Here is a 20,075-nt window from a genome sequence, read left to right on the forward strand (position 1 = left end):
TCCCTGACAGCCCAGTGTTTAAGACTTCATGCTTTCACTGCAGAGGACACAGGTTCGATCCCTGGTCGGGCAACTAGGATCCCACATGCCTTGGGACGTGACCAGAAAAAAAAAAAAAAGAGTAGTTGAGAACTCAGTGGGTCTTTGATCTCTTTTCACTCAGGGCTGGGCTCTGCCTCTCACTTGTAGAAAGCAGTGGTTTATTAAGTGGCTGAAACCCAATGGGAAGCTGTCATCTTCCCCTTCCATCTTGCTGACTGCTCCAAGCCCAGCACTGGGAAAAGCCCAGTGAAAGGCTATTTCCTTCCTAAAGACCATGCCTCCTCCTCCGGATCTGTGATATTATCCCCAAGGAAAGCATGCTCCGATCTATCAACCTCTCACACGGGGGACGGGAAGAAGGTGGTGGTCCTGTGTGATTCCATTCAAACTCACGGATGGGTGGAGATGCTCTCTACTCAGACAGCCTCCCTTCACGATGGGGAACCAAGGGTACCAGGCCAAGGACCTCTGTCCCACTCATTCCTGACCCCTCAAGGCCTCACCCAGTGGCTCTCCCTGGGAATTCAGGAAATGCTAGCTGATTTAAACTAGACCCGAGTCTTGTTATTCCCAGACAACGGCTTTTACTTCTAAACCACTTGGTCTCAAACTTGGCTGTTTGCGAGTCACCAGGGTCATTTTCAAAAACACCAATGCCTAGATCTCACCTCGAAAGAGTCTGATAGAAGATGGTCTGGGGTGGGGCCTGGACACGGGGATTTTGAAAAACTCTCACGTGATTCCAGTGTGTAACCGGGAGTGAGAACCACTGTTCCACATCACAGTGCTTCACCGGGGTAAAGAAAAAGCACTGCTGGTCTCTCATGCCATTATTTCCTGTCCTCTCAGAGACAAGAGTAACGGGTTTGAGTCAGGAGAAAAATGGAGAAAGACCTTTAATTCACCCTTGGAAATAAGCTGTCCATCCCCTACCCTTGAAAGACACAGAAAAGGACAAGGTTTGGAGATCAAGTTAAATGTCCAATTTATTTTTATAACTTGAAACCAGAACAAACTTGGTTTTGAACAAGCGTACAAATGAAATGGCAGACACATGCTGAACTGAACATTGTGACATTAAGGGGAAAAAAAGAGGCCCAAAATCTTGTACAGAGAATAAAAGGAACAATAAATATTTTACTAAGCCATATTGAAATGACCTCCTGTCATCTCAACATTTTATCCATAATTAAAAAAAAAAGTGCCCGTTTCTTAAACAGAGCACAAATACCAAGCAATAATAAATAGTTCCAAACTTGTAGTAAAAGACAGAACCTCCAAGTAAACAACAAAAGCTCATACAATAAGTAATAGAAAAGGTAATAAAAATATTTCGCCTTGCCAGTACAAATGCAAACAACTTAACTCAATGTAACTTTGCTTCGCAGAGCTGATACAAGGAGCACCAAAATTCATGGGTTTGCCTGTGTTCCACAAAAATCCTTGACCGTCACTTAGGACCGGAACGAATGGCTGACTTCTCTACTTTTCACGTTGCTGCTTAGAGGAAGTCAGCCTCCTCCTCCTCCCCCATGAAAGACCCTCAAATGGCAAGTGGCAGGTTCCAATTGGGGGCAACTTTGAACCAAGTTGTGGCAGTGTGGAAAACCAGCCTGGGGTCGGCTGCATCCCCCTGGGGCCCGGGGCCTCTCTCACTGGGTCATCTGCTTCAGTGTTGGCTTTTTAAACACAAAAAAAGAGAAGCAAAAATGCTCATTTCTCTGCAGTCGACAGAGACACAATCTTTGTGCTTTAGGATGGCTTGATTCTGGCATCGTGGTGACTTTGCGGAAGCTGGTGAGAGCTGGCTAGCTTTTGTAACTACAGGAGGATTGCCTTGGAGGCTGCTCAAGGACCTCCTCAGGGCACCCGGAGAAAAGGGCAGCCCGTGGGTCTTCGGGTCGAACAGGTAGGAAACAAACATCTCAGCTTGATCTTCCACCTCCTCCCCCCGTTCTTTTTACTTTGCAAAGGTAAGTGGCAAGAGGAAAAGCGTATTAAACAGAAAAGCGCCCAGAAGAGATATTTCTGCATTTGGTAAAGAAATTGCCCGAAAGGATGCTTGCTTATACTTTCATAACCTGAAATATAATGATTTCTTAGAGTTCCTGAAATAAAAAATGGCTTCCTGATATAGGTATTTTTTTAAAACGTATTATTCCCTCATCCAAAAAACCACCACTTTATTATCTTAAAGCTACTTGGCTTTACAAAAAAAAAAAAAAAAAAAGAGGGGTGGGGGTGGGGGGACAGAGAGGGAGAAATAAATCATATAAAAATGAGCACATCAAGGACTGACAGAGGTGGGAAGATGGAGAGGAAACACACGGGAAGGAAAGAGAAAGAACTGTGGAAAGGCACCGAATTCGTCCCAGGCCCTAGGCATTTGGAAACTGACGGAATGTAGGTTCCGGAGAGAAAGCAGCGGAGCAGGTAAGAAAGACAGCAGGCCACCACTCTCCACAGATTAAAAGGTCCTGGCTGTGATGGGGAGTCCTTCCTGAAATTCAATTTGCCCTGGTCCCAGCCGCAGACCACGTCACCTGCGCCTGGCTGACACGCAAGCTCCCTTTATTACATTTTTTTTGTCTTGTGTTGCTTGCTTGCTTGACGTTCTCTCAAGGACTAGAGAAAGCTCGGTTTGCATTTCTTTCTGCTCTGAAGGGTGGGAGAGGTGGTGGTGGAGGCGGTGAAGAGAAGGCGTGCGCTCGCTCCCCCAAGTCTGACATCTTTACAGATGCCTCGTACAGGAGGGAGGGCTCTGTGAAATGGTACCGACATCTCGACAAAAAAACTGATTTCTCCACTCAACGCGAATAAAGAATTTCCCATCCGGTCTGCTGTGGCCACACCAGGGAGCCTTGATGCAAGGTTCAGGGCATTCAGATTGAAGCCCTATTTCAAACAGTCCTTGGTAGAGGCCAATTCTGACAAAAATATATACAACTAAAATGATTTGTGAACCAAAGCATTTAGCTACTTCCTTTTGTTTCTTTTCCTCGAAGGTTGTCAAACAACCCTTTTTTTCTTTTTCCTCCTGTACAATAGGACTTAACATACAAATTTTTTTTTTTGCAATATTTTATCCTGCCAAATTAAAAAAATATATTATGGCAGCCTGCTTGTTTTTGTTTTTTTTTTTTTTCTTTTTATTTCCAAATTCACTAACAAAAAGGTACATTAAATCCCTTTAAAAGGACAAGCTTACAGTTAAAAAATTACAAGCTCCAGTAAAAATACAGCAAGTGCCTACATCATATGAACCAACCAATATATCCATTCCAGAGGGAGGTGGGAGGAGAGAATTAAGCACAGATCAGAAATGTGGGGGGTTTTTTTCTGCAAAGCAATAACAATATTAAGCACTTTTTTTTCTACATACTTTTTCTACATGGTGTAGCAATCCCCTTTTAATCCCCAAATACAAGTTTCTATACATTTTTTTGAAATAAAAATTCAACACCCAAGGCAGAAAAAAATTTACTAAAACTCCGACTTTACAGTTACTGTGACAAGAACAAATTATTATAGACCCACCATTTAAATTTTACTGCAACATTTTCAAGGAAAAGAAAAGGGTTTTTTTTTTCTTGTTTTGTCAAATGCCCAGGCATTCTCGATTATTACAAATACTGGTCCACTTTTACAGTAATCAAGAAATTTTCATATATATAATATATACTAAAACCCCGTCACCAAAAGAAAACAATATACACGCAGCCACTGTGGCATTTTTTTTAATAACCTATTAAGCAAACTTTGAAAAAAACGATCGCTCCAACACACATACACACAATTTTTTTTTTTACCCTTGTATGTATCCAATACTGTAAACGTATTTTTAAGACAGAGTGCACTAAATTTAACTTTAGAAAAAAATTAGCCATTGTTCCTGAATTGTTTTTTCATTCAACAATATCAACTTGTACCTTGTGTCACTTGAGTTTTAATTCAGCAGTAAGTCACCTCCACTCCACATCTAAGCAGCGTTGTCCCACAGGCAAAAGGGGCTGAGGTTAATTCAGCTAATGGATATCCAGGGTTGTGCTGGGTTTATTTCTTCATTTGATTGGGTCTTATGGCATTTTCACGTCTTCAACCAGGATTTTTGAAAATTTATTTAAAGTAAATGTGGCTTTGTTTCTAAAGAAATGTACTTTTCTTGTTTTACTTTTTTTAAAAAAGTCTTTTCATTGCAAAAGAAAAAAAAAAAAGTTTTGCATTTGTCTCAAGAGACTCAAATAGGAAGATCAGTTTTCAAGGCACTCACATCAAATTGAATGGCAGTAGAAACACTGTCCAATAAATTATTATTTTATTTTGTTCTTTATAGTGCCAGTACTGTGAATGCCACGCTTAGCAATACTGACACTCAATCTCAGCCATCCCTTACAGTTTAACCCACCTCTGGGCCAAAAAGAAGAAGATGCTGCAATTTCTTGTTGAGAAGCCATTTAATTTAAATGCAAACAAAAGCTTTAAAGTGCGGGTCAACAGAATTCAAATGTCTAATCTGAACAGTCCAATGTTTAGTACCTTCCAACCTAACGGGATAGGAAAAAAACACAAAAACTGGGAAGTAGCGCTGGGCACCTTCAGATGGAACTCTTCCCGCTTTGCAGTAAAAGGGAACTGAGATTGGCAAGATTCCCCACCCCATCCGTATAATGTCATCAGTGTGCATTGCATGAGAGAATACTAACTTCCCTCAAGTCACCATCAGGACACTTGTCTGCTTGAGAAACGGTCTGTTGTCACTGGTAGCAACGGATGACTTAGGATTTCTGTGGTGAGGGTGATAAAAAGAGAGAGAGAAACGGTCAAGCCAGAAGAAGCCTGAAAGAACACGGCTGGTTTCTTTTCTTTCTGTGTTACTGCAAGCCACCACCATCTATCTACCTCCCAAAGTACCCTCAGCCTATTTTATTTAGTCTAATCTATGGCAAATAGCAGAGATGGCATTCCAGGGCACACTGACATTCCAAGAAACGGATGGGATCTGCTGGGAATGCACAATTTTAGAACGCTCTTGGGCCATTTCCTGGGGTAAAGTCCTCAAAAACTCCTGTTTCTCTGGCAGTGCTGAGTATTTGGGGAGGTGGGGGGGAGGGAAAGCCCACCATTCAAAGGTTTCCTTATGTATGGCAAGGTTGAAGTCAACACAGAAAAGGCCTCCCTTACTCAGGACATCATCAGTGCTACATCTCCATTCCAATTCTGAAACAAAGTGCTACAACTTTAAAGATTGTTATCCGCTGTACATCCACCCCCCTCCCCCCCAAAAATGCATGCCACTTTTTATTTCAGGACAAAAAAAAGAAGGAATAAAAAAGTAAACAACTTTAAAAGTCATTTAAGTGTTGGCTTCTTCACAAGAAATTACACATGCTTAGCTTAGATTTCAAAAAAAGCAGCGCCCTCCCCCCCCCCCCAAATTATAATTTAAAAGATAGCTTCCCCTCTACAGAGCCCAGGAGTCATCGCTCAGGCTACTACTGGGTTAAAGAAGAAGGAAAAAAAAACCAACTAAAGAAGGGATGGATACCCAACAAAATCTCTTAAAGGAATTTCAACAGAAAGAATAACAATAAAAAGTACCTGCACATGCCAAAACAATTACAAAACCCAATAAATACAGAAATTATTGCACAGTTAAAAGGCTCCACAATTTTTGTTTTGTTTGTTTGTTTGCTTTTACTGCCTTAATCAACCCTCGGGTTTCCATAGGACTTCGCAGACACAGGTTAGGTTGGAGGGCCGCCTCCCCTGGGCCCCGGGGACCCGCGGGGGGCGCCGAGCGGCGGTGACGCGGAGGCAAGTGTCAGGTCAGCATTCTCTCGCTTGGCGACGGGGCGACTGTACAGGTGCGCGGGGTGGGGCCCGGGCCCCCCGCACGCGCGCGCGCGCACACACACACATGCGCACACGCGCTTAGCTCCTCTCCGCCTGCTCGATTTTGACGTCGTTAGTCAGCAAGTGCTCGCCGTGCCACTTTTTCATGTGTTTCTCCAGGGTGCTATAGACGCTGAAGGGCATTTGGCAGATGTCGCAGCGGTACACCTCCTTGCCGATCTGCCCGTGCGTCTTCATGTGGCGCGTGAGCTTGCTGCTCTGTGCACAGGCGTAGTTGCACAGCTCGCACTTGTAAGGCCGCTCGCCGGTGTGGCTCCGTCGGTGCACCGTCAGGTTGCTGCAGTTCTTGAACACCTTGCCGCAGTACTCGCACGTGTCGCTGCGCCGGCCCTCCTTGGAGCTCGGCCGCCCGGGGCCCGGGCCGCCCAGGTGCGGCGTGCTGCCCCCGCTGGCCGTGCCGCTGCGGCCCGACAGCCCGCCGTCCAGCAGGTCCCCGGGCGGCGTGGAGAAGCGCAGGCTGCCGTTCTCGGACGAGTGCTCGGACGACGTGGCGAAGGGCGACTGGCGCGCGTCCGTGAAGCCCAGGAAGGGGTCCTTCATGAAGTGCCGCGACGCCGCGTAGCCCACGAGCCACTGCGAGTACACGTTCTCCGACGGGATGAGCGCGGCAGGCGGCAGCTCTAGGTCCTTCTCCACCTTGATGCGCTTGGCCGCGCTGTTGAGGCCGGGACTGGGCAGCGGCGCCGGCTTGCGCGGGAAGAGGCCCGGGAAGGGCTCGGTGCCCGGCGCGAAGCCGCCGCCGCGCCCGTTGACCGCGCCCCCGGGGCCCGCGTCGCCGCAGCCCCCGGCGTCGTCGTCGTCGCCCGGGTCCCCGCCGCCCCCGCCGCCGCCGCCGGCCGCGCGCTTCAGGAAGGCGCCGCGCTTCTGCTTGTCGGCCAGCAGGTCGCCGTAGGGCGGCAGCGCACCCAGGCCCACGTTCTCCATGACCTTGCCCAGCACCAGCGCCTTCTCGTCGGCCAGCGCCTTGGCCGCGGCGCCGCCGCCCGCGCCCGGCACGCCAGCCACCCCGCCGCCGCCGCCGCCGCCGCCGTTCTCCCGGTTGCGGCTCAGCTCCGAGTCCATGCTGAAGCTCGACTCGGGCCGGCTCTCGTTCTCCAGCAGCAGCTCCTCCTCCTCCTCCTCCTCCTCCTCGTCCTCCTCCTCGGGCTCATGGCCCAGCGACGGGTCGCTCTCGTGGTGGCGGAAGTCGCCGTCGGCCGCCTTGAGGCCCTCGCCGGTCAGCTCGCTGGTGCCGGGCTCCGGGGAGCTGGCGGCCGAGAGCCCGTCGTCGGAGCGGCCGGCCAGCGAGCCGGCCTTGTGCATGTGCGTCTTCATGTGGCGCTTGAGCTTGCTCGCCTGCGAGCACGCGTGGTCGCACAGCTGGCACTTGTACGGCTTCTCGCCCGTGTGGCTGCGCCGGTGCACGATGAGATTGCTCTGGAACTTGAAGGTCTTGCCGCAGAACTCACACGACTTGCTCTTGGCCGGCGGCTGCGGCGGCGGCGTGCCGCCGGGGGGCATGGGCGGCAGCGGCGGCGTGCTCAGGAACGGGGACTTGGGGCTGGGCTGGAAGGGGTTCAGGAGCCGATGCATAGGGTTGCCGCGGCCCGGGGACACGGGTGGCGGCGTGGAGCTGTTGCCCGCCAGCTCGCGGAGCCGCCGCGAGAAGTCCATGGCGGGCGAGTCGATGGCCATGGGGTTCAGGCGCATGACTCGGTCGAAGGCACTGGGGTGCTGGGCGACAAGCCCCATCTCCTCGGCGCTGAGGCGGTGCGGGTCCAGATGGTGGCGGGGCGGCGGGCTGAAGAGCGGCGGCGTGCCCGGCAGGCGGCCCTCGCCGAAGCCCGGGTGGTCCCGCAGGATGGGGCCCGTCATGCGCAGCAGGTTGAAGGGGTTGCTGTCGCCCAGGAAATTCATGAGTGGGGACTGGGCCACGGCCTCGGGCCCCAGCGGCGGCGGGATGGTGAGCCGCGGCGTGAGCGAGCTGCTGGCCGGCCCGGGCTCCAGGTAGATGCGAAAGCCGTGCGTGTTCTGCGCGTGCTGCAGCAGGAACCACGCGCTGTTGAAGGGCTGCTTGCATGTTGTGCAAATGTAGCTGGAAGGCTCATCTTTACCTGGGGAGACACACGGACAGAAAGAGGCAAGAGAGACGTGAGATGCGGGCGGGGGCGCGCGCCGCGGCGTCGCGGCTCTCAGGGGCGGCAGCGGACCGCTGCCGAGCAGGCCCAGGCCGGCGACGCCCAGGCAGACCCCCTGGCGGATAGGCTAGAGAAGCTTCTGTGTGGCGGCCTTAGCAAGTTACTCCAATTGGTGGACCTCGCTCTGTGCCCTTATAACATGATGTCTTTAAACCCATCATCTCAGAAGCCAAAGGAGATGTTATTTGTGAGAATGCCTGATTCCAACAATGGGAAGTATACAAAGGCTGGGCTGCCTAAAAGATAACGGGGCAAAGGTCAGCCATCATGTAGCCCCTGATAATTCTTTGGGGGGGGTGGGTACTGTCCTGTGCCTTGTAGGATGTTTGGAGGCTTACCCACTAGAAGCCAGTCTCACTCCCTCCCCTCCCAGTCATGAGGATCAAAAATCTCTCCAAGCATTGCCAAACCTCTCTGGGGGACAAAACAACTCCCCCCCCCCCCCACTCCCCACCCAGTCATGACTAGGCAAATCTTCCATCCAAGGAAGTTCTAAGAAACACAAATCAAACTGAATCACCTCGCAAACATTTTAAGAGAACTGGCTGACAACCTCTGCGTCATTTGGGAGTTGAACTACAGGAAACCGTAGGGTTTCATACACCAGTGTCTGTGCAGAAAGCACCGTCCACGTTAAACACGGATACACACAGGAACAGGACTTCAGCATCGTAAGAACATCACTACTGGCTGGCAGCTACCCACCCCCCATCACTGACCTAATGGCTTCACACAGACACACACACACCCCCAACCACAGCATGGACCCCTCGGGGCAGGGCACTGGCCTATATGAGGTCCCTTGTCAGGAGGCTGAATGAGAGTGTCACATCTGACAGGGCGATCAGGATGAACAGTAGCAAGTGTGAGTTTGTGACAAACTGGCTGTGGCATTGGCATCCAGTGTCAGTGGATGCTGGTGGCGTGGAGCCAAAACGTCCCTGTCTTTGCCCATCACTGGGGGCGGTCACAAAATGGGAGCCTGGACCTCCCAACCAGCCCCTATTTCAGGGCCGACGTTCTCAACCTGCGGGTGAAACTAGCTGCTTCTCCAGCCTGAAGCTCTCCTAACACCCCACGTGAAACGGGACAGGTGTGGGCAGGCCCTGCCCTCCCCCATCAGACTCGCTCACTGGCCGGGGAAGGGAAAGGGAACATGGCGTCACAGCCGAGGTCTTGAAAAAAAAAACCCTTTTTGTTTTTTCAGACTGCCTTGTACCTGGAAGATTTTAACACTGATAAAGTACAGTAGCTGCAAACTCCCCAGTGGAGCCAAAGGTGCATGTTAGTTTCCAAACCCAGGATCAGGAAGGGCAGGGGGAGTACAGCCCCTCCTCGAAAGAGGAGGGACTTCTGAAATCCCATAGCGAGATGGAGTTTTTGTTTCCTTGATTCCCACCCAAGAAGTATGTTTCCTGGGGGCCTAACCCTTAGCAGCATGAACTCTGTGGACTCTGAGAACAAATGCCCTTACGGGTTAGACTTGACGGCTTTAAAGGGGCCTGGACCTCCCTGAGCTATGCAGTGTGTGGGGTCCTCCAGGAGTCAGGGGTCAGCATGGAGATTCTCCGCAACACAGACCCAACTGGGCCAGATCACCCACCGCTGGGAACCAAGACATGCCTTCTAAGCCTGGTCATCACTGCACGCTCGTGTCCAGCAGGACATGTGTCTCCACCCACCACCAGTGGGTGGGTGATGGGGGAACAGACAGAAAGGGAAAAAGGATTCCAAAGCTCAGCTTCCCCTCGTTTTTAAACCCAGCTCCAGGAGAACTTCTGAGGCCATTTTCTTTCCCCAGGGTGTCTGGGCAACTTCCTTCTCCCAGTATATCTGCATTAATTCAGTTCCCCATGCTGGAGCCCCTCAGGAGAATCTTCCCCCAAGAAAAGGGCAGGGAGGCCTTCCCAAGGCCCTGGGGAGCCGTGTTCCTCGCTTTGGGAGCAGTAAGGCCACACCAACACCTCAGCCTTCCCTTCCTGCATGCCTCCTCGCTATCGCAACAAAAGGCCTTTTTTTTTTGTTGGTGCATTTCATCATTGCATGACCACTGAGGGAGGCCAGGCCAGGACCATGTCCCTGCTGGCACATGACGATGCTACAGCCCAGAGATGCACAGCCTTCTTGGAGGCGCCATCGCCTGTCCTGGCTTATTAGGTGATATATGTGGGGAACGACCGAACGGTTCACCTCAGTCTCACGGGAGAGCTGGCCAAACGCCATAGTGTTTAGTCCTCCTCAAATCCTTTTCTGGAATGAGGCAGAATAAATAAGTAATAAAAAGAAGATAAAGAAAACATCCCTCCCTGACACCAGGAGCTAATAACACAAATGAAGCACCACCTCCCACAAGGCCATAGATCTTCCAATTAAAGAGCATTGGACTTCCCTGGCGGCTCGGCGGTAATGAAGCCGCCTGCCAGTACAGGAGACGTGGGTTCGATCCCTGATCCGGGAAGAGCCCACGTGCCTCAGAGCGACTCAGCCCATGCACTGTGCTCTGGAGCTCCGGGACCACGACTACCTCCCGAGCCCATGTACCCTAGAGCTGTGCTCCGCCGAGAGAGAAGCCGCCACAATGAGAAGTCGAAGCACCGCAACGAGAAAAACAAGGGCCCGGCACAGCCAATAAACAATTCTAAAAATCCACTGGTTTCAGCTGTAATTCAATACAAATGAATTAAAAAAAAAAAAAAAAAAAAAGAGCACTGTGGACTCTGCACCTGGGCTCCGGCCGCTCTCAGGAACCGAGTTCCACACACACAGCCGCTCTGGTTCCTTGTGTTTTCAAGCTGGGCCGCCTCCCTTCCCCTAACCTCTTTCTTCATCATCTTCATTTCCTTGGGTCTCTCCGGAGCACTTCCTGTTCCTTGTTCGGATGGCCACACACTTTCTAGAAAGTTCTACCGCCCCTGAGGAATGCGGGTATCAGAAGACAGTACAAAATTCTCAGACAGGCCAGGAATGAAATGGCCGACTAAAATATATTTTTTTAAACTCAAGCAGCAGCTGCTGAGAAGCATGTAGCTGCACGTTCTAAAGAACTCAGAGGTTTCCATTTCTCATTTAAAAAAAAAAAAAAGACAAAACAAAAAGAGTGAAAGACATTTATAAGACTCTAACTCAGAGAAGTCTAAGGAGGAAGTTTTGTTTGCTGTAGTTTCGTCCTTCACTCCTGTCCAACTCTTTCGTGACCCCATGGACTGTTGCCAGCCAGGCTCTTCTGTCCATGCGATTTCCCAGGCAAAAATACTGGGGTGAATAGCTATTTCCTCCTCCAGGGGTTTCTTTGCGACCCAGGGATCAAACCTGTGTCTCCTGCATTGGCAGGCGGATTCTTTACCACTGAGCCACCAGGAAAGCCGGAGGAGGAAGTTAACCTATTTGGAATTCATCATCAGGTGGGGAAGACTTCTGTGCACCCACCAAATCGGACTCCAGGGTTCCAGATCATGCCAGAGTAAGCACTTTTCCTTGCCTTTGAACAATCTGGTCCCCTCACTTCCCTCCACGCCAAAGCAAGATTCACAGCAGGGGACGGTCTATCTCAGGATCTGACAGCTTCCAATGTTTTTAAATCTCCCAGTCCTCAAAGGCCCTTCCTAGACAATGCTCTTTCCACTCTCCCCCGTAACTTTTCTTTTTTAAATAAAATGTTCATTTCCATACTTCCACTTCACGGTTATCTGTTGCCTAGAAGTAGCCTTGAGCACTGGGACTGCTCACTTTTGAAAACTGAACAATGTCAGAAAGGCTTTGAAGAGCCACTCAGAACATTCTTCTATTCAAAAAACTCGCTAAATATTTTAAAAGGCAGCACACAGTCACGGACGGCTCATTTTTAAATGTGGCAGAAGTCCCTTGGTGAGAGGGCTGCTTCGGACGCAGGGCGGTCCCTGCTCCTGGAGCTCAGGGCCACTTGCCCAGAGGTGAGTTGGAAGCTCCAGCTGGTGCCAGCTTTGCTGATGGCCCAGACAGGGGCCATGCCCCAACATGCTGCCACCGTGGCTGTCACCGAGGTTCCAACCAAGAGGTCAACGCCTAGATTATTTTGAAGCGACTTGGAAGTTGCAAAGTGTTAGTTGCTCAGTCGTGTAGGACTCTTTGCAACCCCGCGGGGTGTAGCCCGCCAGGCTCCTCTGTCCATAGAATTCTCCAGGCAAGAATATTGGAGTGGGTTGCCATTCCCTTCTCCAGGGGATCCTTCTGACCCACGGATCAAACCCACGTCTCCCGCACTGCAGGCAGATTCTTTACCATCTGGGCCACCAGGGAAGCCCTGAAGCAACTTACCCAGCAATGTCAAGCCTGGCCTACAGACCTAGAAATGTCAGCTGCGTTGGGATCGCGACATCAGGCTTGGCGGCTCAGAAACCAAGACCAGTGTGTTTTCTTGTTTACTTCCTTCCCTTTTCCTTCCTCAGACGTTTTTGGTATCCACTGGCAGAAGCCAACACCAGATCTTCTTTGCTGTACTGGCTCTCAAGAGAGGCCCTTGTGTTTTCCTCTAATTCAGAACCCTCCCTGAGATCACTGCTACAAGAACAGCGGCATGAGCTCGCTGCCTTGCCATTCCCGCAGGAAGATGTCAGTCAAGGGGCTTCCCAGGGGGCTCAGTTGTAAAGAATCTGCCTACAATGCAGGACACACGGGTTCAATCCCTGGGTCAGGAGAAGGAAATGGCAACCCACTCCAGTATTCTTGCTTGGGAAATCCCATGGACAGAGGAGCCTGGCAGGCTATAGTCCATGGTGTCGTAAAAAAAGAGTCAGACATACTTAACAATTAAACAACAACAATGTCAACCAAGTCACTTTACCTCTCTGAGCTTCATTTCCTCATCAGCAGAATGGGAATAACATGTCAGCTTCTGAAGAGGGCTGGGGAAGCAAATGAGATCCCACGCGATCCCTATAAAATCCACACATCCCCACACATGCACATGTTATGGTTGGGCTTTGTATGTTTCGTGTTTTATTATCCATCTTGTACCTGGCAGTAGATGTTTCAGGGGGTGCCCTTCTGTGTAACTCTGGCTGTAATAAAACCCTGAAGGAATTTTAATGCAGCCGGCCTAATGCATTAGAGGTTCCAGGGAAACAGAAACTTGCAAACGTTGAGGAAACATCATTTTTTATTGTGACTCTTGGGAACCAACACACAACTGGGCTCCTGCAATGAAATGCTGCTCTCCCTCTGCTATCAGGGGTGTGTGTGTGTGTGTTTTAATGAGCACTGAAATAATTGTTCCTCCCTATTATGCTGGTTACTCTAATAATCCCAATAAAGGTATCAGGGATGTTCAATAAAAAGCACACCTTTAATTGAGCTATTATTCAATAAAAAGGCCGTAATTGAGAGCAATAGTTTAAAAGGGCTCTCCTAAGGCCAAGTGATACCAAATAGAAGGGTATTGCTGCCTGCGGGGGATTTAGCTGCTCCAGAGTCACAAGCAGACACTGCCGCCCAGCTCAAGCAGGGCCTGCAGTGATGGCCAGCCGGGGCCTTCCTCCACCCGAAGGTGGAGGCAGAAGTGAGAGTCCTGGCGCCTGGATGCTGCAGAGCGAACTGAGTCTGGGCTTCACATGTCCCGCTGCAGCTTGCAAAGCACGTGACAGTTGGTTTGGCATTTTCACAGCCATCAAGGCATTTCGCTCACATATGACCTCTGAGAGGGGCCAGGCCAGGTCCACATCCCTGCCGAATACGAGGATGCTGCAACTGAGAGAAGCAAGAGCCGCCGCCCCCCCCTCACCCGCCCCGCCAAGAGCAAGGGGAGGGCCACGTCCCTGCTGAGGCTTCCCCACCCCCCAGCTCCATCCCAGCTGCCCCCCAGCAGCACCTGAGAGATGGACTGTTCTCTGCACACTTGTTGGGGCCTGTTTCACAATGAAAAGGACACAGTGTGTGTCCTCGCAGTGAAGGACACCGATTACCCTTTGATGAAACCCAGTCGGGTCCACCATGGGCTTGTCCCGGGGGTGGAGACATTTCACAAGAGCAGGTGAGTCCCCGGGACAGCAGGCCACTCAGGACCTGCAGAAGGGGTGATGAGATGCTAGGCAGTCAGATCGAAGGGCAGGCTGCTAGATCCAGGGTCCCCCCGACACCCTCTTTCCCTCTCTGGATTTTAGGATGCCCAGTACCCAAAGCAAGGGCTGGATTCGCTGGCCAACCACCTGGTCCTCCAACAGAATCTATGCCTGCTAACAGTGCCATCTCTTCAGTCCCAAAATGATAATAATTATTATCACTATTATCACTATTATAAGAGGGCATGGCAACCCACTCTAGTATTCTTGCCTGGAGGATCCCGTGGACAGAGGAGCCTGGCGGGCTACAGTCCATGGGGTTGCAAAGAATCAGACACAACTGAAGCGACTAAGGACATTATCTCTAGATATGTAGACCCCTTATTAAAGAGTGTCTCCCCTTTCATGATCCCAGAAAGAAAATGTCAATTGGTTTCCTTGGGTGGGGGGGGAATCTTTGTAAGTTTCATGTTCATATTATTTCTAAGCATAGTCATCTATGAAATCTACAAGCACCCCTGCTTGTTCTGAATCAGTTCAGTTCAAGTTCCTCAGTCGTGTCTGACTCTTGGCGACCCCATGAATCACAGCACGCCAGGCTTCCCTGTCTATCACCAGCTCCCCGAGCTTGCTCAAACTCATGTCCGTTGAGCCAAAGATGCCATCCAACCATCTCATCCTCCGTCGAACCCTTCTCCTCCTGCCCTCAATCTTTCTTAGCATCCTGGTCTTTTCCAATGAGTCAGTTTTTAGCACCAGGTGGCCAAAGTACTGGAGTTGCAGCTTCAGTATCAGTCCTTCCAACGCATGCTACCAAACAAACCTCAGCCTCTCCAAGAGAGGGGGTGGAGCTGGGGGGAATAATGGCAGCAGTAACAATCAACCATCGTTAAACCCTTCCATGAGCCGCCCGCAGCTAAGGCGGACTGTATTCACAACAACCCCCAAGGTCAAGGACGGTCATCAGCACCATTTCACAGATGAGGAAACTGAGGACTGGAAGAGAGAGGGTGATCAGCCCAGAGCCACACAGCCAGCTGTGGTCTGGATAGAAGCCTGGTCAAAAGAGGAAAGGGTGCAGACCTAGGCCCCTCCCAAGTCAAGGGACCCGGGGCAGGAGACGGGGCCGTCATGTACACCTTGGGATCGCTTACCTTTCCTCCCAGCCACGTGCTAGGAACTGTGGAGAGGTGTTGTTCTTGGCGAGAACTGCAAAAACTCAGTGAAACCCTGCCGACAGTCTCGTGGAAAAGTAGCGGGTGTGCTCTGTTGAGAATTGGTGCTGGTGGTGGTGACGGCAGTAACACTGCTACTGTGTGTATGCCAAGTCGCCCAGTCGTGTCTGACTCTTTGTAACCCCACAGACAGTAGCCCACCAGGCTCCTCTGTCCATGGGATTCTCCAGGCAAGAATACTGGAGTGGGTTGTCACGCCCTTCTCCAGGGGGATCTTCCCGGCCCAGGGAGGGAACCTGAGTCTCCTGCCTCTCCTGCACTGGCAGGCAGGTTCTCTACCACTGGCACCACCTGGGAAACGCTATTGCTGCTAAGAGGTCTCCCTGGTGCTGACGTGCAGAGCCAGCCTCAGCCAACACAGCCAAGGCCCCTCCGCCAGCGGCCGTGGCAGACATCAACCAGTCCACCCCCGCGCTTGCCCTGCAGGCCTCGGAATCCTCTTGAACCCAGAGGTCTGGACAGCCGCTACTACTGTCCCTGGACCCCAGCTCACACAAGCCCAGTAAGTGGAGAACCAGACAAGACAGGGCTGAATGGACAGGTAGCAGGCTGTGTCCTACACTTGCCTTTCACTCACTCACTGAACGCGCAGGAACTGGCCACCCCTGATCCACCAGGTATTCTGCTGGTCTCCAGGGACGCAGCTCTCGAATCCCAGAGGAGATGAGAGCACCTGGTGACCCTCTTGATTATTTCATGAAAAATATGAGTGCTAGGGTCAAGTTCAAGGTGCTGGGAGAGAGAAGCATGCAAGGGCTTGGCTGACTTGGAGGCTTAGAACCTGCATCACTCCATGTAGTCTGCTAACTCTATGCCTATGACCGTTTACAGGAGCGATAGAGGCAGCTCAGGGAGTGCAAGCAAGTTGTACGAGTCCACCCGACTGGCCTTGGGTTATTTATTTAAAATCCATCATCGGAACGGGAGTCCAGGCTCCCTGAGGACCGAGCTGACCCTGTCCACTGCCAGGACTCTGGCCACATGCAGGGTGACGAACGCACACGTGCTTCAGAGTCACGTGTGCAATACACACGTGCTTCAGAGTCAAGCATGCCTGCGTTAGCTGGGTTCTGTCTGCTTGCTCCCCTGCAGTCAGCATCCCTGGAGTCATCACAGGTAGGACAAGGGCATCTGCCCAGGTCTGGGTGGACCTGCCCTCCGGGCAAGGCCCTCTGGGCGAGGCCGCCTGGGCAGCAAGGCTCAGCTCGGCGTTCAACAACACCCCGCTCCCCCGGCTTGCCGGGCAGGGCCCCACCCAGCACGCCCACGCCTCCCTGCTTGCTGTGTTCCACCCACCGGAGCACGCTGGGATCCAGGTGACTCCAAAGAATCTAGACACTCTTCCACTGCCCCGATCCACCCCTGAGCCGCCCCAGCAGAGTGGGCGGGCGGGCGGGCCAGCGACCGTCCTGAGTCACAGCCTTGATGGCCTGCTGCCCAGAGGAAGCGCCAGGCACTCAGCCTTCAGCGTCCAGCTGGACTCACTGCTCCCAGTGCCCTGGCCCCCCCAACCCTCCTGGGTCACAGCTCCGTGAGCCTGCCATTCCTGCTGCCTGGAATACCTGCCTTTCCTTCTCACCCTGCAAGCATCTTCTGAGACCCAGCCCCAGCACAGCCCCTCTGTATCCCCACAGCCTCGCAGTTTAGCTGCTCAGTCATGTCCAACTCTTTGCAACCCTATATACTGTAGCCTGCCAGGCTCCTCTGTCCATAAAGATTTCCCAAGCAAGAATACTGGAGTGGGTTGCCATTTCCTCCTCCAGAAGATCTTCCCAACCCAGGGATCAAACTGGGGTCTCCTGTGTCTCCTACATTGGCAGGCGGACTCTTTACCACTGAGCCACCTGGGAAACCCCCACAGCCTTGAGGGATTGCTCATCACCGCCTGTCATCATCTGTCCTTGACTTTGGTGGGCTTGACTCACATGCAACCTGCATGAGACAGTCAGTGGTGCCTTGTGCTCTCCGGAGGGCACTCACAGAGACTCTGAAAAGTGAGTTCTAATCTAGGTTCCGCATAAAAAAGAAACTCGGTCTCATCACAGTTAAGTGAGGGGCCCCAGGTCAGACAGCTGGGTCGCGGAGCCCAGATTCACACCTGGGTCTGAGCCCCGGGCCTGGGTTTTATCCGACACACACCTGGCTGCCCCTCCACTGGGCCTGCAGACTCTGCCATAACCGGCCTTGAGGTGAGGCCTGAACCCGCCACAGCAAACCATTCCGCCGGCTTCCGTGCACCGCGGCGAGCTGGCCGGCGCCGCAAGCTGCAGGCTGTGTGCAGGAAATGCCACGCGGAGCTTGGCTGAGAATAGAGGGGCCTAACGTGTGAGAAACCTCACTGCACCGCAGTCCACTCACTCTGAGAGCGTCCTGCCGCAGGGGTCAGCTCTGCGCTTCAGGTGCCCGGAGTTTCCTCGACCTGGGGGACTGGGCCTCCAGCCTCCACCACAGCCTCGCGCTGAAGCCCCGCCGTCCCCCGAGACGGCCTGGGTGCACAGAAACGCCAGCGGAGCCAGAGCAGCATCTTGGGACGTTACTACACCCAAGGCAATCTAGTCTTGTCCCAAACGGTCTAGGGAACAGGCCTTTCCCATACATTCATTCATTCATTCGCTCATCCATCCGATCGCCACGTGCTGGGTGCTAGGACCCACAGCAGGACCTACCTGGAGGGATCAGCCATGACCCCTCCCCACCCCCAGGAGACCACAGGTGGGGACCGGGGAGCAGGAGGGGGCTAAGCTGTGACACAAAGGATTCTGAGGCACACCAGGGCCTGCCGAGTGACCTCAGAGCATCCAGGGAGCAGGCAGGCAGCAAACACCGCGTGGAGGTGAGTCCCAGACAGACAGCGGGACAGTGGCACCTTCCCAGATCCAGGGTGGGGGGCCCTGCACGCGCACCTGCGGGTGAACCGAATAGAAAGCAGCTCTGGCGGCTGCAGAAGGAGGCGAGGGGGAGCAGGAAGGGAGAGGCGATGAGGAAGGCCGGCTCTGCGGAGACTGCTGCAGGCGTTTTCGTCCGAGGCATCCCCCGCCGGCTGCGCAGGGTTCCCAGACTGGGCTGTCCGCCCTCACCCACACACGCCATCCAAAGCCAGGGCTAAACGGCCAGTGTGAGGACGGTGCCCAGCTTTCAGGATTCTTAGTCTCCTCCTAAAAAGCCAGGAGCCCTTCAGGACAACACCCAAGGTCACACTCCATCTCTACCCAGAAAGCACACCGATGAAGCAAAAGCCAGGAGGCTCTCCTCAACACGTCTATCCCTTTGTTCCTTCCTCCTTTCTCTCCTTCACACAGGCAGGCAGTGTGTGCTGTGTGCGAGACCCACGCTGAGCAGAGGGGCGCCCGCACGGAGCCTGCAGTCCAGAGCAAGAGGCTACCGACTCCACAAGCATCCACTAAGGCTCAGACCACTAGGTCACTAAGACAGCATGTGCCGGGACCCAGAGGAGGGGAGAGGGACAGGCTGGGAGGACCGGGGGAAGACTTCTCCCTAGAGGAGACCCTGGGGCTGAGCTCAGAAGGAAACATGAGTCCACGTTGCAGAGAAAGGAAAGAAAGGGTGTGCCCCGCAGAGGAAACTGCAGGCCCGAAGGCACGGAGGCGGGACCCTGGACTCACGGAGGGGAGGACTTGAATGTGGGACTGAAGAGCGGACGTGGGATCTGCCTGCGGAGGCTCTGAAAACAGGCAGAGACTGAGCTGCAGAGAGACCGCATTCCACCGCTACGAATTCCATCACAATGAAAACTTCCATTTTTTTTTTAAATGAAGATTTTCAAGCCCACACTAGAGGCCTTACTCAAACCACAAACTGTTTAGTATAATAAAATCTCAGGACAATGAAAGGATGGAGGTGGACCCCTGGGAGAGTGTGGTTTCAGACCAGACCTGCCCAAAGTATGAAGCCATAAGGCATAAAGACATGAAGCTGGGGCAGGGGGTAGGTAGAAAACAGAGAGAGAGAACTTCAGACCCCATCTATGAGGATCACTAGCCTCGGAAGCGAGGAGGCTTCTAAATCAGCCTCCCCAGCGTAAGTTCTATTATTCCAGCCAGCCGCTTATCTGAGCATCCAGCGCTGTGGGGACACCTTCAGGAATGGCTCGGTCCAGCCTCCCGGTGGAACAGGGAAGGGTGAAAACTCAACCACAGCTGCAAGCGCCATGCGCCCCAGCTTTCCCCCCAAACAGTCTCGATTTCAACTGCTCGAGTCTGTGGTCACACCAGGTGTGCATTCAGGCTCAGGAAGCAGCCGGCCGGCCCCGGAACAAAGCGACACTGCTCACTGCGGGGACGTTTCGGGGCTGGGTGAGAACCCTGGTGTTTGCTAGTCAGATGGAGGAGCCGGAGGCAGGACACACGGAGTCATTTTGTATGTGGCAGCTCACTGACGGCATTCTCAGAAACCTGCGGCCCATTCCTCCAGACCATCTTTATACAATACCCGCCCCCCCATGTTGCATGAGGCATGCAAAGGCATTGGGAATAACATGTCTTCCCTGAGACAGACGAATACATCATCAGACTCCCCTGAAATCTGCTTTCTAAGACTTCACTGCAAAGAACCTACACTTTCCCAGTGGGTGCTGGTGAGCTGACAGATGAATATATTCTTCCCCCCACCCCAATATAAGGTTTTCTGAAAGGATTCTAGAATGCTAGGGACAGGAA

General features: G+C 52.5%; 1 protein-coding gene across 4 annotated transcripts in view; it reads right to left on the reverse strand.

Annotated features, from left to right (window-relative positions):
• Positions 1 to 1,010: 1,010 nt before the first annotated feature.
• BCL11B (BCL11 transcription factor B) overlaps positions 1,011 to 20,075 on the reverse strand; it is a 103,428-nt gene continuing 84,363 nt past the window's right edge. For all 4 annotated transcript variants that reach the window (XM_061159397.1, XM_061159395.1, XM_061159396.1 and 1 more), the window contains one exon: positions 1,011 to 8,048. In XM_061159397.1, the coding sequence (XP_061015380.1) occupies positions 5,974 to 8,048 (2,075 nt within the window). In that variant the 3' untranslated portion in view covers positions 1,011 to 5,973. The remainder of the gene's footprint in view (positions 8,049 to 20,075) is intronic.

The sequence above is a fragment of the Dama dama genome, chromosome 13 (assembly GCF_033118175.1).
Source record: "Dama dama isolate Ldn47 chromosome 13, ASM3311817v1, whole genome shotgun sequence".
Lineage (NCBI taxonomy): Eukaryota > Metazoa > Chordata > Mammalia > Artiodactyla > Cervidae > Dama > Dama dama.